Source organism: Ranitomeya imitator, chromosome 1 (assembly GCF_032444005.1).
Source record: "Ranitomeya imitator isolate aRanImi1 chromosome 1, aRanImi1.pri, whole genome shotgun sequence".
NCBI classification, from domain to species: Eukaryota; Metazoa; Chordata; class Amphibia; order Anura; family Dendrobatidae; genus Ranitomeya; species Ranitomeya imitator.
The window spans coordinates 554,602,823-554,621,938 of record NC_091282.1 but is presented as its reverse complement, the minus strand read 5'-3'; the positions used below and the strand labels follow the sequence as shown (position 1 = coordinate 554,621,938).

The 19,116-nt window shown below is 44.4% G+C and overlaps 1 protein-coding gene across 6 annotated transcripts in view; it reads left to right on the top strand.

Annotated features, from left to right (window-relative positions):
* Positions 1-19,116, top strand: part of EPS15L1 (epidermal growth factor receptor pathway substrate 15 like 1) — a 393,851-nt gene that overhangs the window by 224,164 nt on the left and 150,571 nt on the right. For all 6 annotated transcript variants that reach the window (XM_069767732.1, XM_069767729.1, XM_069767731.1 and 3 more), the window contains one exon: positions 3,161-3,221. In XM_069767732.1, the coding sequence (XP_069623833.1) occupies positions 3,161-3,221 (61 nt within the window). The remainder of the gene's footprint in view (positions 1-3,160; positions 3,222-19,116) is intronic.

Genomic DNA, 19,116 nt, shown 5'->3' with positions numbered 1-19,116 from the left:
AATTATCTCCAAAAAGGTCTATCTTCGTCTCATTAGACCGGAGAATCTTATTTTTCATAGCCTGGGAGTCCTTCATGTGTTTTTTTTTTTTTAGCAAACTATGTGGGCTTTCATATGTCTTGCACCGAGGAGAGGCTTCTGTTGGGCCACTCTGTCATAAAGGCCCGACTGGTGGAGGGCTGCACTGATATTTGACTTTGTGAAACTTTCTCCCATCTCCCTACTGCATCTCTGGAACTCAGCCACAGTGATCTTGGGGTTCTTTACCTCTCTCACCAAAGATCTTCTTCAGGAATTTCAAATCTGGGGAAAGCACCCAGAAGACAGGACCTGACCTCAGAGGGGAGTGTTCATCTTATTGGATGATGGAAAGTGCTAGGTTTCGGTTCTTGCATAAAAGGACTCTTAATGAAGACACCATAAGGTAGGACTGAGTTTCTTTTGATGAATGTGTCTTCCCTTAGATCTGCATCTGCAGAGCCCAGCGCTAACTCTGCCCTAGTGAGTATGCTTGGTAAGGGTAGGTCCCTTTTGGTATAGGATCCATCCTTGTGGATTTCCCCTCTCTGTTTTTTTAGGGAGACAAGGATCCTGCACCAAAATCAAAAGAAAAATCTGCAAATCGCAAATGTGCCATCTACAGTAAGAAACTCCTGTCCTTCCATAAAAAAGCCATGTACGGAGAAAATCATCCGTGAAGAACAGCCATCCTTGATGGATGAAGTTAGAGGAATGGTGCGATAGGAAATCCAGTCATCCCTAGCCACCTTTTCCCAATCCTTTTCAGCGGGCTCCTCTGTGCCAAAATTGAGAAAATACGCCTCTGAAGATATCTCTGTCTCAGACGCAGAAATGACAGGTCCCGCAAATGGTTGGAGAAGGGAGAAGTTAGTCCAGGTTAAATGGAGGATACTAAAATATTATTTTTTTATTCTGAGGACATGGAAATGGGAGAATTAATTGCACAGTTTCAATGGAGAAAAGGGTCTAAATCAATTGCTTTATATGATTAATAGCTGCCAGATATGTTGTTCTAAATTGATAGTATATCATACTAAAATATACAATTGATTCATAAAGATAAAATATATATAATGAAAGCTAAATATTATCAAACAAACAATAATAATGAATTTAGCATACATTTTACATTATAAATACAAATTAATATACATAATGTGAGTGATGTGCATATATATATATATATATATATATATAATAATGAAATAAGGTGAAAAAATAATGTAAATGTTAAAGGGCAAAATTAATAATATTAAATAGTGCAAAGTAATTGAACTATTGTTCACATGTATATATTAATTGATTAGCTGCTTCATTAGAAAACCAATCCAATGAGGAACATGATTACTACATATATATTAATTATTAATAAACCAATATAGTTATTTTACACAATTTTTTTTGATGAATATCAAATGGGAAAGCTATCCTGGAAGGCAGCTCTATCGGTAGCCATTATAACAGCAAGAATGGTGGGCGAGATACAGGCCCTATCCATTAGGGAACCATACTTGAAAATTCTGGACAACAGATTAATGTTTTGCCTAGAACCCTTCCTTCTTTCTAAATGTATCTTTTGACTTTCACATGTCCCAGAAAATAATTCTCCTTTCCTTTTGTGAGAACCCAAAGGATGATCGAGGACCATATTTCATTCTCTAGATGTTCGGCGAACCATCCTCTTCTACTTAGCAAATGGGACCTTGGAGGAAGGATCAAAACCTTTTCGTCCAATTTTGTGAACCAAATAAAGGGAGGAAAGCCTCGACGAGCTCTCTGGCGAACTGGATTAAAAAAGTGATCACGGAAAAATTTTAAAATCAAGATTTATCTCCTCCTGAATCGCTAAGCGCTCATTCCTTTAGAGTCGTTGCCATCTCCTGGGCTGAAAGGGCCAGTGCTTCCATAGACCAGATCTGCAGAGCTGCTACCTGGTCCAGTCCATACCTTTATTAAGCACTACAGATTACACCTAATGTCTTTAAGAGATCTAGCTTTCGGCAGGAAAGTCCTCCAGACTTTTGTCCCTCCCTAGGCATTATTCTTTGGCATTTCTCCTGAGTGGGCTGTCGTGGAGGGGATTAGAGAAAATAGAATTGGGGTACCGTCACACAGTGGCATTTTGATCGCTACGACGGCACGATTCATGACGTTCCAGCGATATACTTACGATCTCGCTGTGTCTGACACGCTACTGCGATCAGGGACCCCGCTGAGAATCGTACGTCGTAGCAGATCGTTTGAAACTTTCTTTCGTCGTCAAGTGTCCTGCTGTGGCGGCATGATCGCATCGTGTAACAAAGGTGTGCACGATATTGTATACGATGTGCGCATAGTAACCAACAGCTTCTACATCGCAAACACGTCATGAAATTATCGCTCCAGCGTCATGCATTGCGAAGTGTGACCGCAGTCTACGACGCTGGAGCGATAATGGTGCGATGCTGGAGCGTCACGGATCGTGCCGTCGTAGCGACCAAAGTGCCACTGTGAGACGGCACCCTTACACTCACGGGTTATTTGGTTTCTAAGACCCTCCACGACAGTACGGGTAAACCCCCCTAGCCCTCAGAACGTTATGTTTACTTGATTCTTTGGTGTTAATAAAAAATTCAAGCATTCATTCTGTGTGCTCCCAGGAGAAACATTGAGGATGGAGGGAGGGGGAGGGCTATTTAAACCTCTTGTGTTACCTGTCGCTAATTAGGATGGGGAGGCAACCTCCTTCTGTGTGTGCTGTCCTTGAGGGTCTTAGAATCCAAATTACCAATAAGTGTAATTCTGTTTTTTTGAGCAGTGTATATATTGGCCATTCATGGTGTGGAGAACGATGTACTTGCACAATAGTTATATCTCCTAATCCTAGAATTGACATTATTGTGGTGCCTTGGTGAGTGGGATATTCATACAAGTGTACAAGCAAATTACACTGGCCATATATTACTGGTAATTATCTCCTGCCACCAATACACCTTAGAAATGTAAACTTGACTTCGCAGAATCTGTCAGTATGCTTCAATAGAATTTGTCTTCTCTATGTTCCTCAACTCTTGGATCAACTTGGTCAAATTGTCTGTGTATGGCCAGCTATATTATTTTGATTTGTATATAATGTTGGTTTATCTGTCTCCTGCAACAGTCTGATCCTTTTGAGAGCAGAGATCCTTTCTCCTCCTCAACGCTGCCCAAGAAAGAACCAGGTGAGCAGATTAACATGGCCAAATTCCATTTTTGTGTTTTGTTTTTTTCTACCCGTCCTCCACACCATTTTCCCGCCAGCATGACCTTTCTTCATTCTTTACTTTCGGACAACTCTGCAGGATGAAAGGTTTACGCATTGATGCTCTGCATTGGTAGTTTATTTTCTGCACATGATTGTTATTGCTAGCCAGATGCTTATTTCTTTTAGTTGGATACATATTTGTATTTCTATATGTACTCTTGCAAGCAGCATCTTTTCTTACTTATAACTTTGTCACCAGACTTTGCATTGTGCTGGAAGTATACAGTACAGACCAAAAGTTTGGACACACCTCATTTAAAGATTTTTTTGTATTTTCATGACTATGAAAATTGTACATTCACACTGAAGGCATCAAAACTCTGAATGTGGAATTATATACTTAACAAAAATGTGTGAGACTACTGAAATTATGTCTTATATTCTAGGTTCTTCAAAGTAGCCACCTTTTGCCTTGATGACTGCTTTGCACACTCTTGGCATTCTCTTGATGGGTTTCAAGAGGTAGTCACCGGGAATGGTCTTCCAACAATCTTGAAGGAGTTCCCAGAGATGCTTAGCACTTGTTGGCCCTTTTGCCTTCACTCTGCGGTCCAGCTCACCCCAAACCATCTCGATTGGGTTCAGGTCTGGTGACTGTGGAGGCCAGGTCATCTGGCGTAGCACCCCATCACTCTTTTTCTTGGTCAAATAGCCCTTACACAGGCCTGGAGGTGTATTTGGGGTCATTGTCCTGTTGAAAAATTCTAGGAAAATCTGCGCTCCAGGAGACAAATAGCGCTCCATTCCTCCCGAGTCTCTCTGGTATGGCTAAGTAGTACTGTTCTGCCAGATATGGGGTATTGCCACGTTCAGTAGAATTTGTGGAACAAATGATGGTGCCATTTTTACCCACTTCTTGTGTGAAAATGTAAAATCTGGGGCTAAATCAAAATTTTGGTGGTAAAAATGTAGTTATTTTTTCTTCACTGCCCAATGGTATAAAATTCTGTGACACACTCGTGTCAATATGATCACTGCACCCCTAGATGAATTTATTGAGAGGTGTAGTTTGTAAAATGGGGTCGGTTCTACTGTTCTGGCATCTCCTACGCTCACCCAATGGGTCATGGTACCTGCAAACCATAACACTAAAATCTGGCGCTCCTTGCCTTCTGAGCTTTGTACTGTGCCTGAAAAATATTTCCCAATTGCATGTGGGCTGTTGGCACACTCAGGAAAAATTTGACCTGTTTTGTTGTAAAAAAAAATCCTATTAGCCCTTTAGAAAAATTTAAAATTTGGGGCTAAAACAATATTTTAGTGGTAAAAATGTAATTTTCACCGCTCAATGGTATAAAATTCTGAGACACATGTGGTGTTAATATGATCACTGCGCCCCTAGATTAATTAATTGGGTAGTGTAGTATGTAAAATTAGTATATAGGGGGTATATAGTACACATATAGGAGGTTCATTTTGTTCTGGCACCTCAAGGGCTTTAACAATTTGACATGGCACCCTCAAACCATTCCAGCAAAATCTGAACTCCAATATGGCGCCTCTTCCCTTCTGAGCAGTAGTAGTATTCCCCTACATGTGGGGTATCGGCGTACTCAGGAGAAATTGTAAAACAAATTGAATGGTGCAATTTCTCCTGTTATCCTTATGAAAGTGCAAAATTTGGGGCCAAAATAACATTGCTCAGGAGAAGTTACACAACAGATTTTGGTGTCCATTTTTCCAGTTACCCTAGTCAAAATAAAATTTACTTCAGATCCTTTTTTTTTGCGAAAAAAAGTGAACTTCATTTTTTTCACATTCTAAAAATTCCTGTGAAGCACCTGAAGGGTTAATAAACTTCTTGAATGTGGTTTTAAACACCTTGAGGAGTGCAGTTTTTAGAATGGTGTCACTTTTGGATATTTTTTTTTATCACATAGACCAAATGTGATGTGGTCCCTAAAAAAATGGTTTTGCAAATTTTGTTGGAAAAATGAAAAATTGCTGGTCAATTTTTAACCCTTATAACTTCCTAACAAAAAAAATGTTGGTTCCAAAATTGCGCTGATGTAAAGTAGACAATAACTATTTGGTATTTCCTGATGAAGGGGGCATGAGACCCCCGAAACGCGTAGAATAAACCACTGTGAATCCTTGATACTTTTCCTGAATCTTCAGGAAACTATTTGTGCAAGGTGGAAAGATCTTGATACCATGTTGAAACAATTTTATAGCTTGTTTCTTGTGACTTGTTAGCAATTATGGATTTATGGGAGAGGTCCTTGGTAAAGAATGTTGGAGTTCATTCTCCCACGTCTTGCAAAAAAAAGGGGAAAGTTCCAGGTCCGAGTCTGAGTAGTTTCTAAATGTTTGAGATGGCATGCGAAGGAATTGGGGAGGCTATACACATCTTTTCAAAAAAGGATAAAATGCGAGCAGATTCATATCATGTATCGACAGAGGAATAGAATTGTTGAAGTTGGAAATATTCATGTTTTTGTGTGTCTTTCGAGTGCTATAATTTAATATAGTGGAGAGAGGTAGAGTAGAGGCACTATGTGATGTAGCCGAGGAGGTTTATTTGGAACCGCCTGCAAAGGAATGTAAGGAAGCACCAGATAGAAACCCCAAATTATTCATTATAGGTGACCGTGGTCTCCGTGGGTCAATCAAGCAGCCATATTCACTTGGTATATGTATTGCTTTGTGTTTGCCAACTACTAGATGATATGGAGAATATTATGAGAGAGAATGGACTAGATCCTGGGCAAAGTGGAAACTGATACTCAGCAAATATCTTGTGCATTGTGAACCCATAACTTTCTATTGAAGCATTGTAGTAGGCAAAGACCTAAAAGCTCACCGACACAAAAAGAGGACTTAAAAATCCATCAAAAAATTGAAAAAAGTCACAGAAAAATGCAGAGATGTTTACCTGCTGAAGCCTCCAACCAAATGCCCTGCAGGGTGCAGCGGACCCGATTAATGATGGCAAACACACAGGTGCAAAAAATCGCTTATCTTTTTGTGCGCTAATGCCAAACAGCCAACACTGGTTGTTTCATCTGTATTTTTTGCACCTGTGTGTTTGCCATCATTAATCGGGTCCGCTGCAATTCCTGCCAGTCTTACTTTGTGGTTATAACTCTGGAACGCTTTAACATATCCCACTGATTCTGAGATTATTTTTTCGTGACATATTGTACTTCATGATAGTGGTAACATTTGTTCGATTTAACTTGCGTTTATTTTTGAAAATATTGGAAATTTGGCAAAACTTTTGAAAATTCCAGAGTTTTCAAACTTTTAATCTTTCTACCCTTAAACTATAGAGTTATGTCACACAAAATCTACTATATAATTGTCTAAGGGTCACGTCCGTCTTTCTGTCTGTCACAGATATTCATTGGTCGCGGCCTCTGTCTGTCATGGAAATCCAAGTCGCTGATTGGTCGCGGCAAAACAGCCACAACCAATCAGCGATCGGCACAGTCTGGCGGAAAAATGGTCGCTCCTTACTCCCCGCAGTCAGTGCCCGCTCCATACTCCCCTCCAGTCAGCCCTCACACAGGCTTAATGCCAGCGTTAATGGACCGCGGTGTAACGCACTCCATTAAAGGGAAGGTACCGTGTTTGTAGGTCATTAATAAATCACTGTAATGTAGCATAACATGCTGCTATAAGCAAGTTTGAAATGCATGTGAAACAGATATCATGTGTTATATGAGTTTAAAGAAGGCACTGGAGGCTGACATCTTGGTTTTGTAGCAGTGCACTATCAGTGTCAGATTACGGCACCCCATGGACATAGGAGATAATAGACCGGCGAGGACCCTATCTGTAACATTGCAGCAGCATTAGCAGTGCGCTGGGCACGCCTCTGTGGGCTGCACAATTCACTGCTGTAGGTGTGACTAGCTGCCATTTTATTATAGCCCTGTGCTCTCTATCGCAGGACAGAAGAAGCCCTCACTGCTCCTCTGTACTCCAAGCAGGTACACGTCCTCTGCTCCTCACAGGCTTCCCTGTGTGCTTCTCCTGCTGTGTCGCTGCCTCCCCCTCACACACAGTCCCTGTGATCTCCGGTAAGCTGCACTCACAGCCTGCAGAGAGGGAGGTGACACCTGGAGAGAGAGAGCAGGGCAGCTGACAGGACAGGGATTAAGGTGGGGGAAGGGGGATGGCAAGAATGTTATTCAGAAAAAATGCTGCTGAGTCCACTGTGTTCTGCTCCTCTGTAAACAAGCTGTGCCTCTGATGCAGTAACTGCTGGTGATAGCAGGTCACAGGGCAGTCACACACAAAATGGTGCTGCCCTGTGATGCTGCTCTTCATCCTTACTGTTAGCCACAAAATTGGGGCAGTAACTGCTGACATCACCATTTCCCTCCCCTTTTGGGTGGTCTAATATCCCTGGGGCAGAGCTGCTAAATGTTACTATAGCTGATTGAGGTCTAAAACGGAAAATGCTCCTCCTCGTGGTAAATATGTATATTTGTAGAAAAATATATAATATTTTTCATATAGAAATGTTTGCAAACAGTGCAAACATTGCATTAATACATTTTAATTACTATTTTAAGCTTAATTTCACAAAAAAACAAAATACAAGAAAACTGGTGGCACCTTCCCTTTAACGCAGCTATTAACCGTGTGTGACCAACTTTTTACTATTGATGATGCGTATGCAGCATCAATAGTAAAAATATCTAATGTTACAAATAATAATAATAATAAAAAAAAAGGTTATTCTCACCCTCCGCTCTCGCGTCCTCTCCTCGGCAGTGCAAGCGGCAGGTTCCGGTGGCAAGGATGCTATGCGAGAAGGACCTTCCATGACGTCACGGTCATGTGACCGCGACGTCATCACAGGTCCTGCGCTCATACCAACCCTGGGACTGGAAGCTGCCGCGTGCACCGCACACAAGCGCCAGGACTACAATGGGCCCTAGGAAGGTGAGTATATGTTTTTTTTTTATTTTAAGTCTTTTTTAACCTGTTACATACGTGGCTGGGCAATATACTACGTGGCTGGGCAATATACTACGTGACTGGGCAGTATACTACATGTCTGTGCTGTATACTACGTGGCTCTGTGCTGTATACTACGTGGCTGGGCAATATACTACGTGGCTGGGCAATATACTACGTGACTGGGCAATATATTACGTGGCTGTGCAATATACTACGTGGCTGGGCAATATACTACGTGGCTGGGCAATATACTACGTGGCTGGGCAATATACTACGTGGCTGGGCAATATACTACGTGGTTGGGCAATATACTACGTGGCTGGGCAATATACTACGTGAGCTGTGCAATATACTACGTGGACATGCATATTCTAGAATACCCGATGTGTTAGAATCGGGCCACTATCTAGTAGTTAATAAATAACAATTCCCTCATGTCTACTTTACTTCTGCACAATTTTTGAAACATAATGTTTCTCTATCGCCTCTCATTGGGGGACACAGGAACCATGGGTGTATGCGGCTGCCACTAGGAGGCTGACACTATGCACAAAAAAGTTAGCTCCTCCTCTGCAGTGTACACTCCACCGACTGGCATTATACTCTTCAGTTTAGCTTAGTGTCAGTAGGAGGTGGACACGGGTCTACCTCAATGTGCGTCGTTTTTCTTTTAGGTTCTCCAGCGAGATACAGGGTGAACAGTCACACCTGTAGTCCCACTATGCGGACTATGAGTACGGCGTGTACTGCCACCCCGTATCCTCATAGATCCCTCAGCAGGACCATGATCCTAGCACACAAGCGTGCTTAGAAGTCCGGTCCTAGCTCTGTCCCCCACCCACTCGCCTACCAGAGCCTGTCGGTTGGAGGAGACGAGGACGTCCATCACAGCTCCCTGGACATCTCATTCCCCTCAGGTAAGTAACTGCGTGGGATGTTTAGGTGAGTATTTCCCCCCCATTCCCAGATCACTCGCAGTGTGGGGGAGAAGAGGTCCCTTTGGAAATGCACGATTTTTACTTTCATTTTTATTAGGGATCCCAGGGGCAATATCACAGAAAATATAACAAATATAAATTCCCCAATTAAAGTATAATCACCGACTAAAGCATTACATAAACAAATAAATACAATACACAATAAAACGTACCATTTATTAATCTTACTGATAAAAATGACAACACTCACAACCTAAAAACGTCTACTATTAGGCTGACAAAAAGATACAGGGTGCACTCAGAACCTATTAAATAACCATCTTACCCTACCTTGCCGCGGAGGTTGGCACCCTAAAAGTCCTGCGCAATGGCGCCCCCGCTCACCGAAGACTCGCCCTAACTCACCCTGGAACACCCTCAAGTGAGGAAGATAGACAACCAGCAGACCATACAAACAGACAAACAAACAAAAAATGCAATTGGAGATGCAAAAAACAGTAAGTGCACATATGCTATAAAAGATTAGCACATATCAAGCAGAAAATTGCACTTATCCCCGTACGGCCTATAGCCTTGATATAGGATTAGACTGTACCTAGATACATGCTACCTGCCTGCGGGGGTTGGCACCCTATAATCCTGCGCAAATGGCGCCCCCGCTCTCGTCGTCTGGCCCTGATACGCCCTAATACTGCCAATTGGCAACCAGACCGAAAAAAATACACAAAAAGCAGTCCGCATGTACAGTCACCAATTAGGTAAACTATACCACCTAACCAAAAAACAAAAAACAAGACATCCCCAATAACACAAACATATAGACAAAACCCAATATATACATCTCAATATACATATCCCAGTATGTTCATCTCGACGCGTTTCCCCAAGGTCGGTTCATCAGGAGACATACTAAAAAGATTACACTTATCTGAGTGACGGGTAGAGGAAAAATCACTCAAGGAGGTGTACGGTAGAGCAGTGGGGAACAGTGTCCATCCCTGACCGCAGGTTACAATCAGCCTTACACACAGCGATTTCGCAGTGCTTTAAATACAATCGCACTCACCCCCTCATGGTGCTAATCAGCGCTTCCTGACCGACGCTGAATCAATCACTTCCGGGTCTTATTTCTTAAAGGGTAACTCATTTATGCGCAAATGCATGGCGCCCTACGTCAGCGCTTCAGCCGAAACGCAAATGCGTCTCAGCTCGCGCATGCCCCGTTAGTCTTCCAGGGTCAACATAAAAAGAGCGATATGCGTTCCACATCACGCATGCGCCCCAGCGCAACACCGCAGGGCGCCTAAATATGATTTATTACACACTTAGATTATACTAAGAAAGCGCCAGCGTTAGAAAGAAGAAAGGCATGCGCCACTAATAATACCAAATGAAAATATTTTGACCCTTACCCTCACTCCCAGATCTTGAAGGGTAAGTAATTACTGCGCAAATGTATGACGCCCTATGTCAGCTCTTCAACTGAAACGCAAATGCATCTCAGCTCGCGCATGCCCCGTTCATCTTACAGGGTCTGACAACAGCCCAACATTAAAAGAGCGATATGCGATCCACATTACGCATGCGCTCAGCGCAACACCACAGGGCGCCTAAATATGATAAGTTACACACTTAGACTATACTAAAAAAACGCTATTATTACGTCAGCGTTAGAAGAAATAAGGCAACGCCACTAGTAATACCAAATGAAAATAGTTTACCCCTTACACAAAAACACTGAAAAGAACCACTCAGATAAATCCCCACCATTTTTAGATCGTGTATAAACAAAATACAAAAATAAATAATAATAATTATAAATGATAATGACCAACCCCACTTTTGGGACAATGGGTCAAAGGACAAAAATCCATCAGGGAATCACAATAGGGAGATGGTGCAGAACAATTATCACACAAAGCAGCCAAATTGCAGTTGGTCGTTCAAGCCTTGTGGTTTCATGCTCTTCATACGAAATATCCATTTTGCCTCTTTCTGCAAAATTAAGCGGTCCCAATCTCCTCCTCTCACTGGTGGTGTCACAACCTCCATCACTGAAAAACTAAAGCACCTCAAGTCACCTCCATGTACCCCCCTAATATGATTGGAAATAGGGGTATCACGTCCATTCAAAATATCACCAATGTGTTCGCCCATCCTCCTGCGCAGCTCCCGTTTAGTTTTACCCACATAATCCATAGGGCAGCTGCACTGGAAAAGATAGACTACACCTTCAGTTTTACAATTAGCGAAGTGCCTCATATCATAAGCCCTTCCCGTACAAGAGCTCACAAAGGTGCTACTCCTCGAGACATATTTACAAAATTTGCATTTTCCACATGCAAAGGTACCATTCTGTCTCTTTTCCAACCAAGTGGGAGACTTCTTTTGGGGGAAAAAGGCACTATGGACCAATTGATCACGAATTGATCTCCCTCTCCTATATGTAATAGATGGAACATCAGGGATAATATCCCTCAAAACTGGGTCCATTCTCAGAATCCCCCAGTGTTTCTGAATTACTTCCCTTACCTTATAGGATTGATTATCATATGTACCTATGATTCTCAGATCATTACCCCCCTCCTCCTTCGCTTTTTTAACAAGCAAAGGGGCTCTCTCCTTAGTACTAGAGTTTTTAAAGGCCTCATTTAGGACACCCAACGGGTAGCCTCTATCCACAAATTTGTCTCTCAAGTCCCCCACTTGTCGGTAAAAGCCAGAATCAGTTGAACAGTTCCTCCTCATACGCAGGTATTGCCCCCTCGGTATACCCCTCCTCAAAGCCACAGGGTGATGACTCTCCCAACGCAACAAATTATTAGTAGCCGTGGGTTTATAATACGTCTCAGTAACTATCCGCCCTGTGCTACTCCTAGAGATTTTCAAATCCAGAAAATTTATAGAGTCCCGTTGGAACTCATAAGTCAACCTAAGATCAATAGCATTGTCATTAAGTTCATCCACAAATCTAGAGAACGACGACACATCCCCCGACCAGAGTATAAGCACATCGTCTATATATCTACCCCAAAATAATATCTGAGGTTTCCACCAGAATGCGTCGTCGTCCCCAAAAACTGATTGGTCCTCCCACCAGCCCAGGAATAAATTAGCGTACGTGGGAGCACAAGGGCTCCCCATAGCCGTACCCCTGAGCTGGTGGAAGAACCTACCCCCAAAAGCAAAAAAATTGTGTTTGAGCACAAATTCAAGTAATCCAACAATGCACTGATTATGTCGGGACAACTGTGTACCCCTTGATCTAAGGAAAAAGTTAGTAGCTTGAAGACCTTTATCGTGTGGGATATTGCTATAAAGTGCCTCCACATCAATGGAGGCAAAATTTACGTCATCACCAAGGACAATGTCCTCAAGCCTGAGGAGGAGATCCGAGGAGTCCCTCACGTAAGAGGGCAACGAGGTTACAAATGGTCTTAACACTCTATCGATGTACACACTGGTGTTCTGCGTGATCGAATCGATCCCAGCCACTATTGGGCGACCCTTCAACGGGCTCAAGCCCTTATGCACCTTTGGCAATGAATAAAAAACGGCCAAAACTGGAAACTTAGGAAGCATAAAATTATACTCATTCCTTGATATTAGCCCATCATTACTCGCTTCTATAAGTAGTGTTTTAAGATCTTCCATAAACTCTTTAGTAGGGTCCTTTCTAAGAGGTCTATACGTAGAAGTGTCTTTCAAGATATTTTCACACATCACCTGGTATTGGCAGAGATCTAAAATTACCAGGTTCCCCCCCTTATCGGAGGGCTTAAATACATAATCCTTATTGGCAGCAAGACCATCCAATGCCTCCCTTTCCGCTTTAGATTAGAATAGTACTTATCCCCGAGTGTTAATCTTTTCCAGATCTTGAAAGACACTTCTACGTATAGACCTCTTAGAAAGGACATTGTCCTTGGTGATGACGTAAATTTTGCCTCCATTGATGTGGAGGCACTTTATAGCAATATCCCACACGATAAAGGTCTTCAAGCTACTAACTTTTTCCTTAGATCAAGGGGTACACAGTTGTCCCGACATAATCAGTGCATTGTTGGATTACTTGAATTTGTGCTCAAACACAATTTTTTGCTTTTGGGGGTAGGTTCTTCCACCAGCTCAGGGGTACGGCTATGGGGAGCCCTTGTGCTCCCACGTACGCTAATTTATTCCTGGGCTGGTGGGAGGACCAATCAGTTTTTGGGGACGACGACGCATTCTGGTGGAAACCTCAGATATTATTTTGGGGTAGATATATAGACGATGTGCTTATACTCTGGTCGGGGGATGTGTCGTCGTTCTCTAGATTTGTGGATGAACTTAATGACAATGCTATTGATCTTAGGTTGACTTATGAGTTCCAACGGGACTCTATAAATTTTCTGGATTTGAAAATCTCTAGGAGTAGCACAGGGCGGATAGTTACTGAGACGTATTATAAACCCACGGCTACTAATAATTTGTTGCGTTGGGAGAGTCATCACCCTGTGGCTTTGAGGAGGGGTATACCGAGGGGGCAATACCTGCGTATGAGGAGGAACTGTTCAACTGATTCTGGCTTTTACTGACAAGTGGGGGACTTGAGAGACAAATTTGTGGATAGAGGCTACCCGTTGGGTGTCCTAAATGAGGCCTTTAAAAACTCTAGTACTAAGGAGAGAGCCCCTTTGCTTGTTAAAAAAGCGAAGGAGGAGGGGGGTAATGATCTGAGAATCATAGGTACATAATCAATCCTATAAGGTAAGGGAAGTAATTCAGAAACACTGGGGGATTCTGAGAATGGACCCAGTTTTGAGGGATATTATCCCTGATGTTCCATCTATTACATATAGGAGAGGGAGATCAATTCGTGATCAATTGGTCCATAGTGCCTTTTTCCCCCAAAAGAAGTCTCCCACTTGGTTGGAAAAGAGACAGAATGGTACCTTTAAATGTGGAAAATGCAAATTTTGTAAATATGTCTCGAGGAGTAGCACCTTTGTGAGCTCTTGTACGGGAAGGGCTTATGATATGAGGCACTTCGCTAATTGTAAAACTGAAGGTGTAGTCTATCTTTTCCAGTGCAGCTGCCCTATGGATTTTGTGGGTAAAACTAAACGGGAGCTGCGCAGGAGGATGGGCGAACACATTGGTGATATTTTGAATGGACGTGATACCCCTATTTCCAATCATATTAGGGGGGTACATGGAGGTGACTTGAGGTGCTTTAGTTTTTCAGTGATGGAGGTTGTGACACCACCAGTGAGAGGAGGAGATTGGGACCGCTTAATTTTGCAGAAAGAGGCAAAATGGATATTTCGTATGAAGAGCATGAAACCACAAGGCTTGAACGACCAACTGCAATTTGGCTGCTTTGTGTGATAATTGTTCTGCACCATCTCCCTATTGTGATTCCCTGATGGATTTTTGTCCTTTGACCCATTGTCCCAAAAGTGGGGTTGGTCATTATCATTTATAATTATTATTATTTATTTTTGTATTTTGTTTATACACGATCTAAAAATGGTGGGGATTTATCTGAGTGGTTCTTTTCAGTGTTTTTGTGTAAGGGGTAAACTATTTTCATTTGGTATTACTAGTGGCGTTGCCTTATTTCTTCTAACGCTGACGTAATAATTAGCGTTTTTTTAGTATAGTCTAAGTGTGTAACTTATCATATTTAGGCGCCCTGTGGTGTTGCGCTGAGCGCATGCGTAATGTGGATCTCATATCGCTCTTTTAATGTTGGGCTGTTGTCAGACCCTGTAAGATGAACGGGGCATGCGCGAGCTGAGATGCATTTGCGTTTCAGTTGAAGAGCTGACATAGGGCGTCATACATTTGCGCAGTAATGAGTTACCCTTCAAGATCTGGGAGTGAGGGTAAGGGTCAAAATATTTTCATTTGGTATTATTAGTGGCGCATGCCTTTCTTCTTTCTAACGCTGGCGCTTTCTTAGTATAATCTAAGTGTGTAATAAATCATATTTAGGCGCCCTGCGGTGTTGCGCTGGGGCGCATGCGTGATGTGGAACGCATATCGCTCTTTTTATGTTGACCCTGGAAGACTAACGGGGCATGCGCGAGCTGAGACGCATTTGCGTTTCGGCTGAAGCGCTGACGTAGGGCGCCATGCATTTGCGCATAAATGAGTTACCCTTTAAGAAATAAGACCCGGAAGTGATTGATTCAGCGTCGGTCAGGAAGCGCTGATTAGCACCATGAGGGGGTGAGTGCGATTGTATTTAAAGCACTGCGAAATCGCTGTGTGTAAGGCTGATTGTAACCTGCGGTCAGGGATGGACACTGTTCCCCACTGCTCTACCGTACACCTCCTTGAGTGATTTTTCCTCTACCCGTCACTCAGATAAGTGTAATCTTTTTAGTATGTCTCCTGATGAACCGACCTCGGGGAAACGCGTCGAGATGAACATACTGGGATATGTATATTGAGATGTATATATTGGGTTTTGTCTATATGTTTGTGTTATTGGGGATGTCTTGTTTTTTGTTTTTTGGTTAGGTGGTATAGTTTACCTAATTGGTGACTGTACATGCGGACTGCTTTTTGTGTATTTTTTTCGGTCTGGTTGCCAATTGGCAGTATTAGGGCGTATCAGGGCCAGACGACGAGAGCGGGGGCGCCATTTGCGCAGGATTATAGGGTGCCAACCCCCGCAGGCAGGTAGCATGTATCTAGGTACAGTCTAATCCTATATCAAGGCTATAGGCCGTACGGGGATAAGTGCAATTTTCTGCTTGATATGTGCTAATCTTTTATAGCATATGTGCACTTACTGTTTTTTGCATCTCCAATTGCATTTTTTGTTTTTGTCTGTTTGTATGGTCTGCTGGTTGTCTATCTTCCTCACTTGAGGGTGTTCCAGGGTGAGTTAGGGCGAGTCTTCGGTGAGCGGGGGCGCCATTGCGCAGGACTTTTAGGGTGCCAACCTCCGCGGCAAGGTAGGATCCCAGGGGCAGCCACACGGGCAGAATCTCATCGTGCGGCGGCCTTTCAGGCCACGCTCCCTCCTAAGGCCGGCTAGGGACGCTGGATCTGTCTCCTTCGGGGGCTCCCCCTGCGGCCACACTGCTCGGCGGCCGCAATGCGTCCTGTGTTTTGGCAGGCTGCCGCGCCGATTAGTCCCTGCGGCGCACTGCTCCAGCGCCGCGGTTCTCTTCTTCGGCGGTGCCAGCCTCTAATTTAGGTCCCGGCTTCGGCCGGGGCCTTCTTCCGGCTCCGCCACTTCCGGTTTGCTCGGGCGGGCTTTTCTCCCGCCCGACAACCTTCTCCCCGCATTCTCCGCCCACCAGCGCCATCTTGGTGCTCCTGGGCGCCCAGCAGACTCAGCCCTCCCCACTTTGCTGGCGCCACACATCGCCGCTCCACCACCTTGCAGAGCGCGCAGTCTGGCATTTTTCCTGCGGTTCCTCTTCTTCAATTGCGGCAGGAGCTCATATCGCTTCCCTGTCTAAAGATTTCCCCGGAGGTCCACTCGCAAGCCAGACAATTTCCTTCACCTGGATTCCGTTTTCGTCTGCCGTGAGTAGCTCTGCACTGCAGACTGACACTCCTCTCTGCCCCCTGTTCCCTAACTCTCTGGCATTTTCTTCAGGGACCCGTCAAAATGTCTACCTCTAAGGGAGGCCGCTCTCGTCCTTCTTCTTCTTCTTCTTCCTTTTCTGCCTTAGTCAAGTACTTTGCATGTTCGTCTTGTAACTGCATACTTCCCTCAGGTCAGTCCTTTCCACTCTGTCAGGCCTGCAGCAACTCGATTGTTCCCACCGCCCAGGATCCCCCGGCCGATCCACCCGAGAGTGATACCCCCACCCCAGGCTGGGCTTCCTCTCTGTCAAAATCGGTGGCTGATCTAACACTAGTGTCTCAAACTCTGGTGTCCGTGCTGGATCGATTACCTCTGCAGACCCCCGCAGTAGCCAGCGGGTCGCATGAACCTCCGTCCGAGCCCTCCATTATAAGCTGCAAAAGGTCCAGACAGGAACGCTGGTCTGAGTCCTCTTCCCGCTCCATCTGGCCACAATGTCCTTCTATGCGGGCAGCTTCCTCCCGGTCCTCCTCCTCTGAGTCAGGCGAGGCATTCTCTGACGCGCCTTCGGAGGATATTTCGGAGCTGGATTCTAACCACATCGCTAGCATGAGGGAATATGGTTCAGAACCTCATTGGAGCAATAAATTAGACCTGTAGCATCAAGGATTCCTCTACGGAACCCGCAGATCAGGCGGTTTCGTTTAGACGGTCTAAACCACCTTCCAAGTTTTTTGCTCCGCATCCTGAATTCGAGGTGATCATGACAAGAGAAAGAGAGAACCCGACCAGACGTTTTCAGAGGGGAAAGCGCCTTAGCATTTTATATCCTTTTTGTACAGATCTTACTGCAAATTGGACGGTCTCTCCCTCGGTGGATCCTCCAGTCTCTAGGCTATCCACCAACACGGTCCTCCCACTGTCCAGCGGAGCATCTCTAAAGGATTCTAACGATAGGGTTATAGAGTCCTTTTATCGAAATCAGCCTTTCAAGCGGCTGCAGCTACTCTCTGCCTGGCCTTTGCTTCCACTAGGGTTTCAAAATCTATATCCAAATGGGCCAAACAGCTCCGTCGGGGCATCCTGGACGGGGCTCCACCTGGACAGCTGGCGGAGCTTGCCGACCAGATTTCTCATGCGAGTGAATACCTGGTCTCCGCCTCCCTGGACGCCGCGTCTTGTGCGGCTTAGGCGTCCAGCAATGCTATTGTCATCCGTCGGACCGTTTGGCTCAAGGCCTGGCAGGCTTATTTGTCTTCTAAAAAGTCCCTTACCAGCCTGCCTTTTCAGGGTTCACGACTTTTTGGTTCTAAGCTAGACCAAATCATTAAGGACGCCACCGGGGGCACAAGTTCTCTTCTTCCCCAGTTTCGTCGCTTTGCAGCGTCCAACTCCTTTTACCAACAGCAACAGAGGTCACAGGCATGTCAAGAGAAGAAGTCGGTATCCTTTAGACCCACTCCTTCCTGGCGTCCCTGCTACTCCCAGGGTAGATCTTCCAGGACCAGAAGATCCACCTCCGCATGACTCGCGACAAGACCCCAGTCCTCTACCCAGGCTGGGCGGCCGCCTCCTCTTCTTCAGGGACGTTTGGATCTCCTCAGTAGAGGACGCGTGGGTCAGGGAAGTTGTATCCTCGGGATACAAAATAGTTTGTTTCACGACCTCGGGATCGTTTCCCGAATCCCGACCTCCAAGAGACCCCGCTCTAATTCCCGGTTTCTTCGCAGCCATCACTTCTCTCCTCAAAGCCGGGGTGATGGTTCCCCTCCCAAAAAAAGAATGGTTCACAGGTTTCTATTCAAACCTTTTTGTGGTGCCGAAAAAAGATGGCAAGGTTCGTCCCATTCTGGATCTCAAATTGCTGAACAGGAGAGTTCGTCTGAATCACTTCAGGATGGAATCCCTTCGTTCAGTAATTGCTTCCATGGAGGCTCAGGAATTTCTGTGTTCCATAGATATTCAGGATGCCTACCTCCATGTTCCGATATTCCCGGGACATCACCGATTCCTGCGCTTTGCGGTGCTCCAGGAACACTTTCACGAAGATCATGGCAGCGCTGATAGCCATCTTGAGGGTCAGAGGCCTGGTTCTGTTTCCATACCTCGACAACATCTAGGGGGACAGTGATCATATTGACACCACAAGTGTGTCACAGAATTTTATACCATTGGGCAGTGAAGAAAAAATAATTACATTTTTACCGCAAAAAAATTGTTTTAGCCCCAGATTTTACATTTTTACGCTGGGAAATGGGTAAACATGGTGCCAAAATATGTCACACAATTTCTGCTAAACCTGGCAATACTCCATGTGTGTCGGTACAGTACTGCTTAGCTACACAGTGAGACTCGGGATGGACGGTGCGCTATTTGACTTCTGGAGAACAAATTATTATAGAATAGTTTCCGGACTCCATATACAG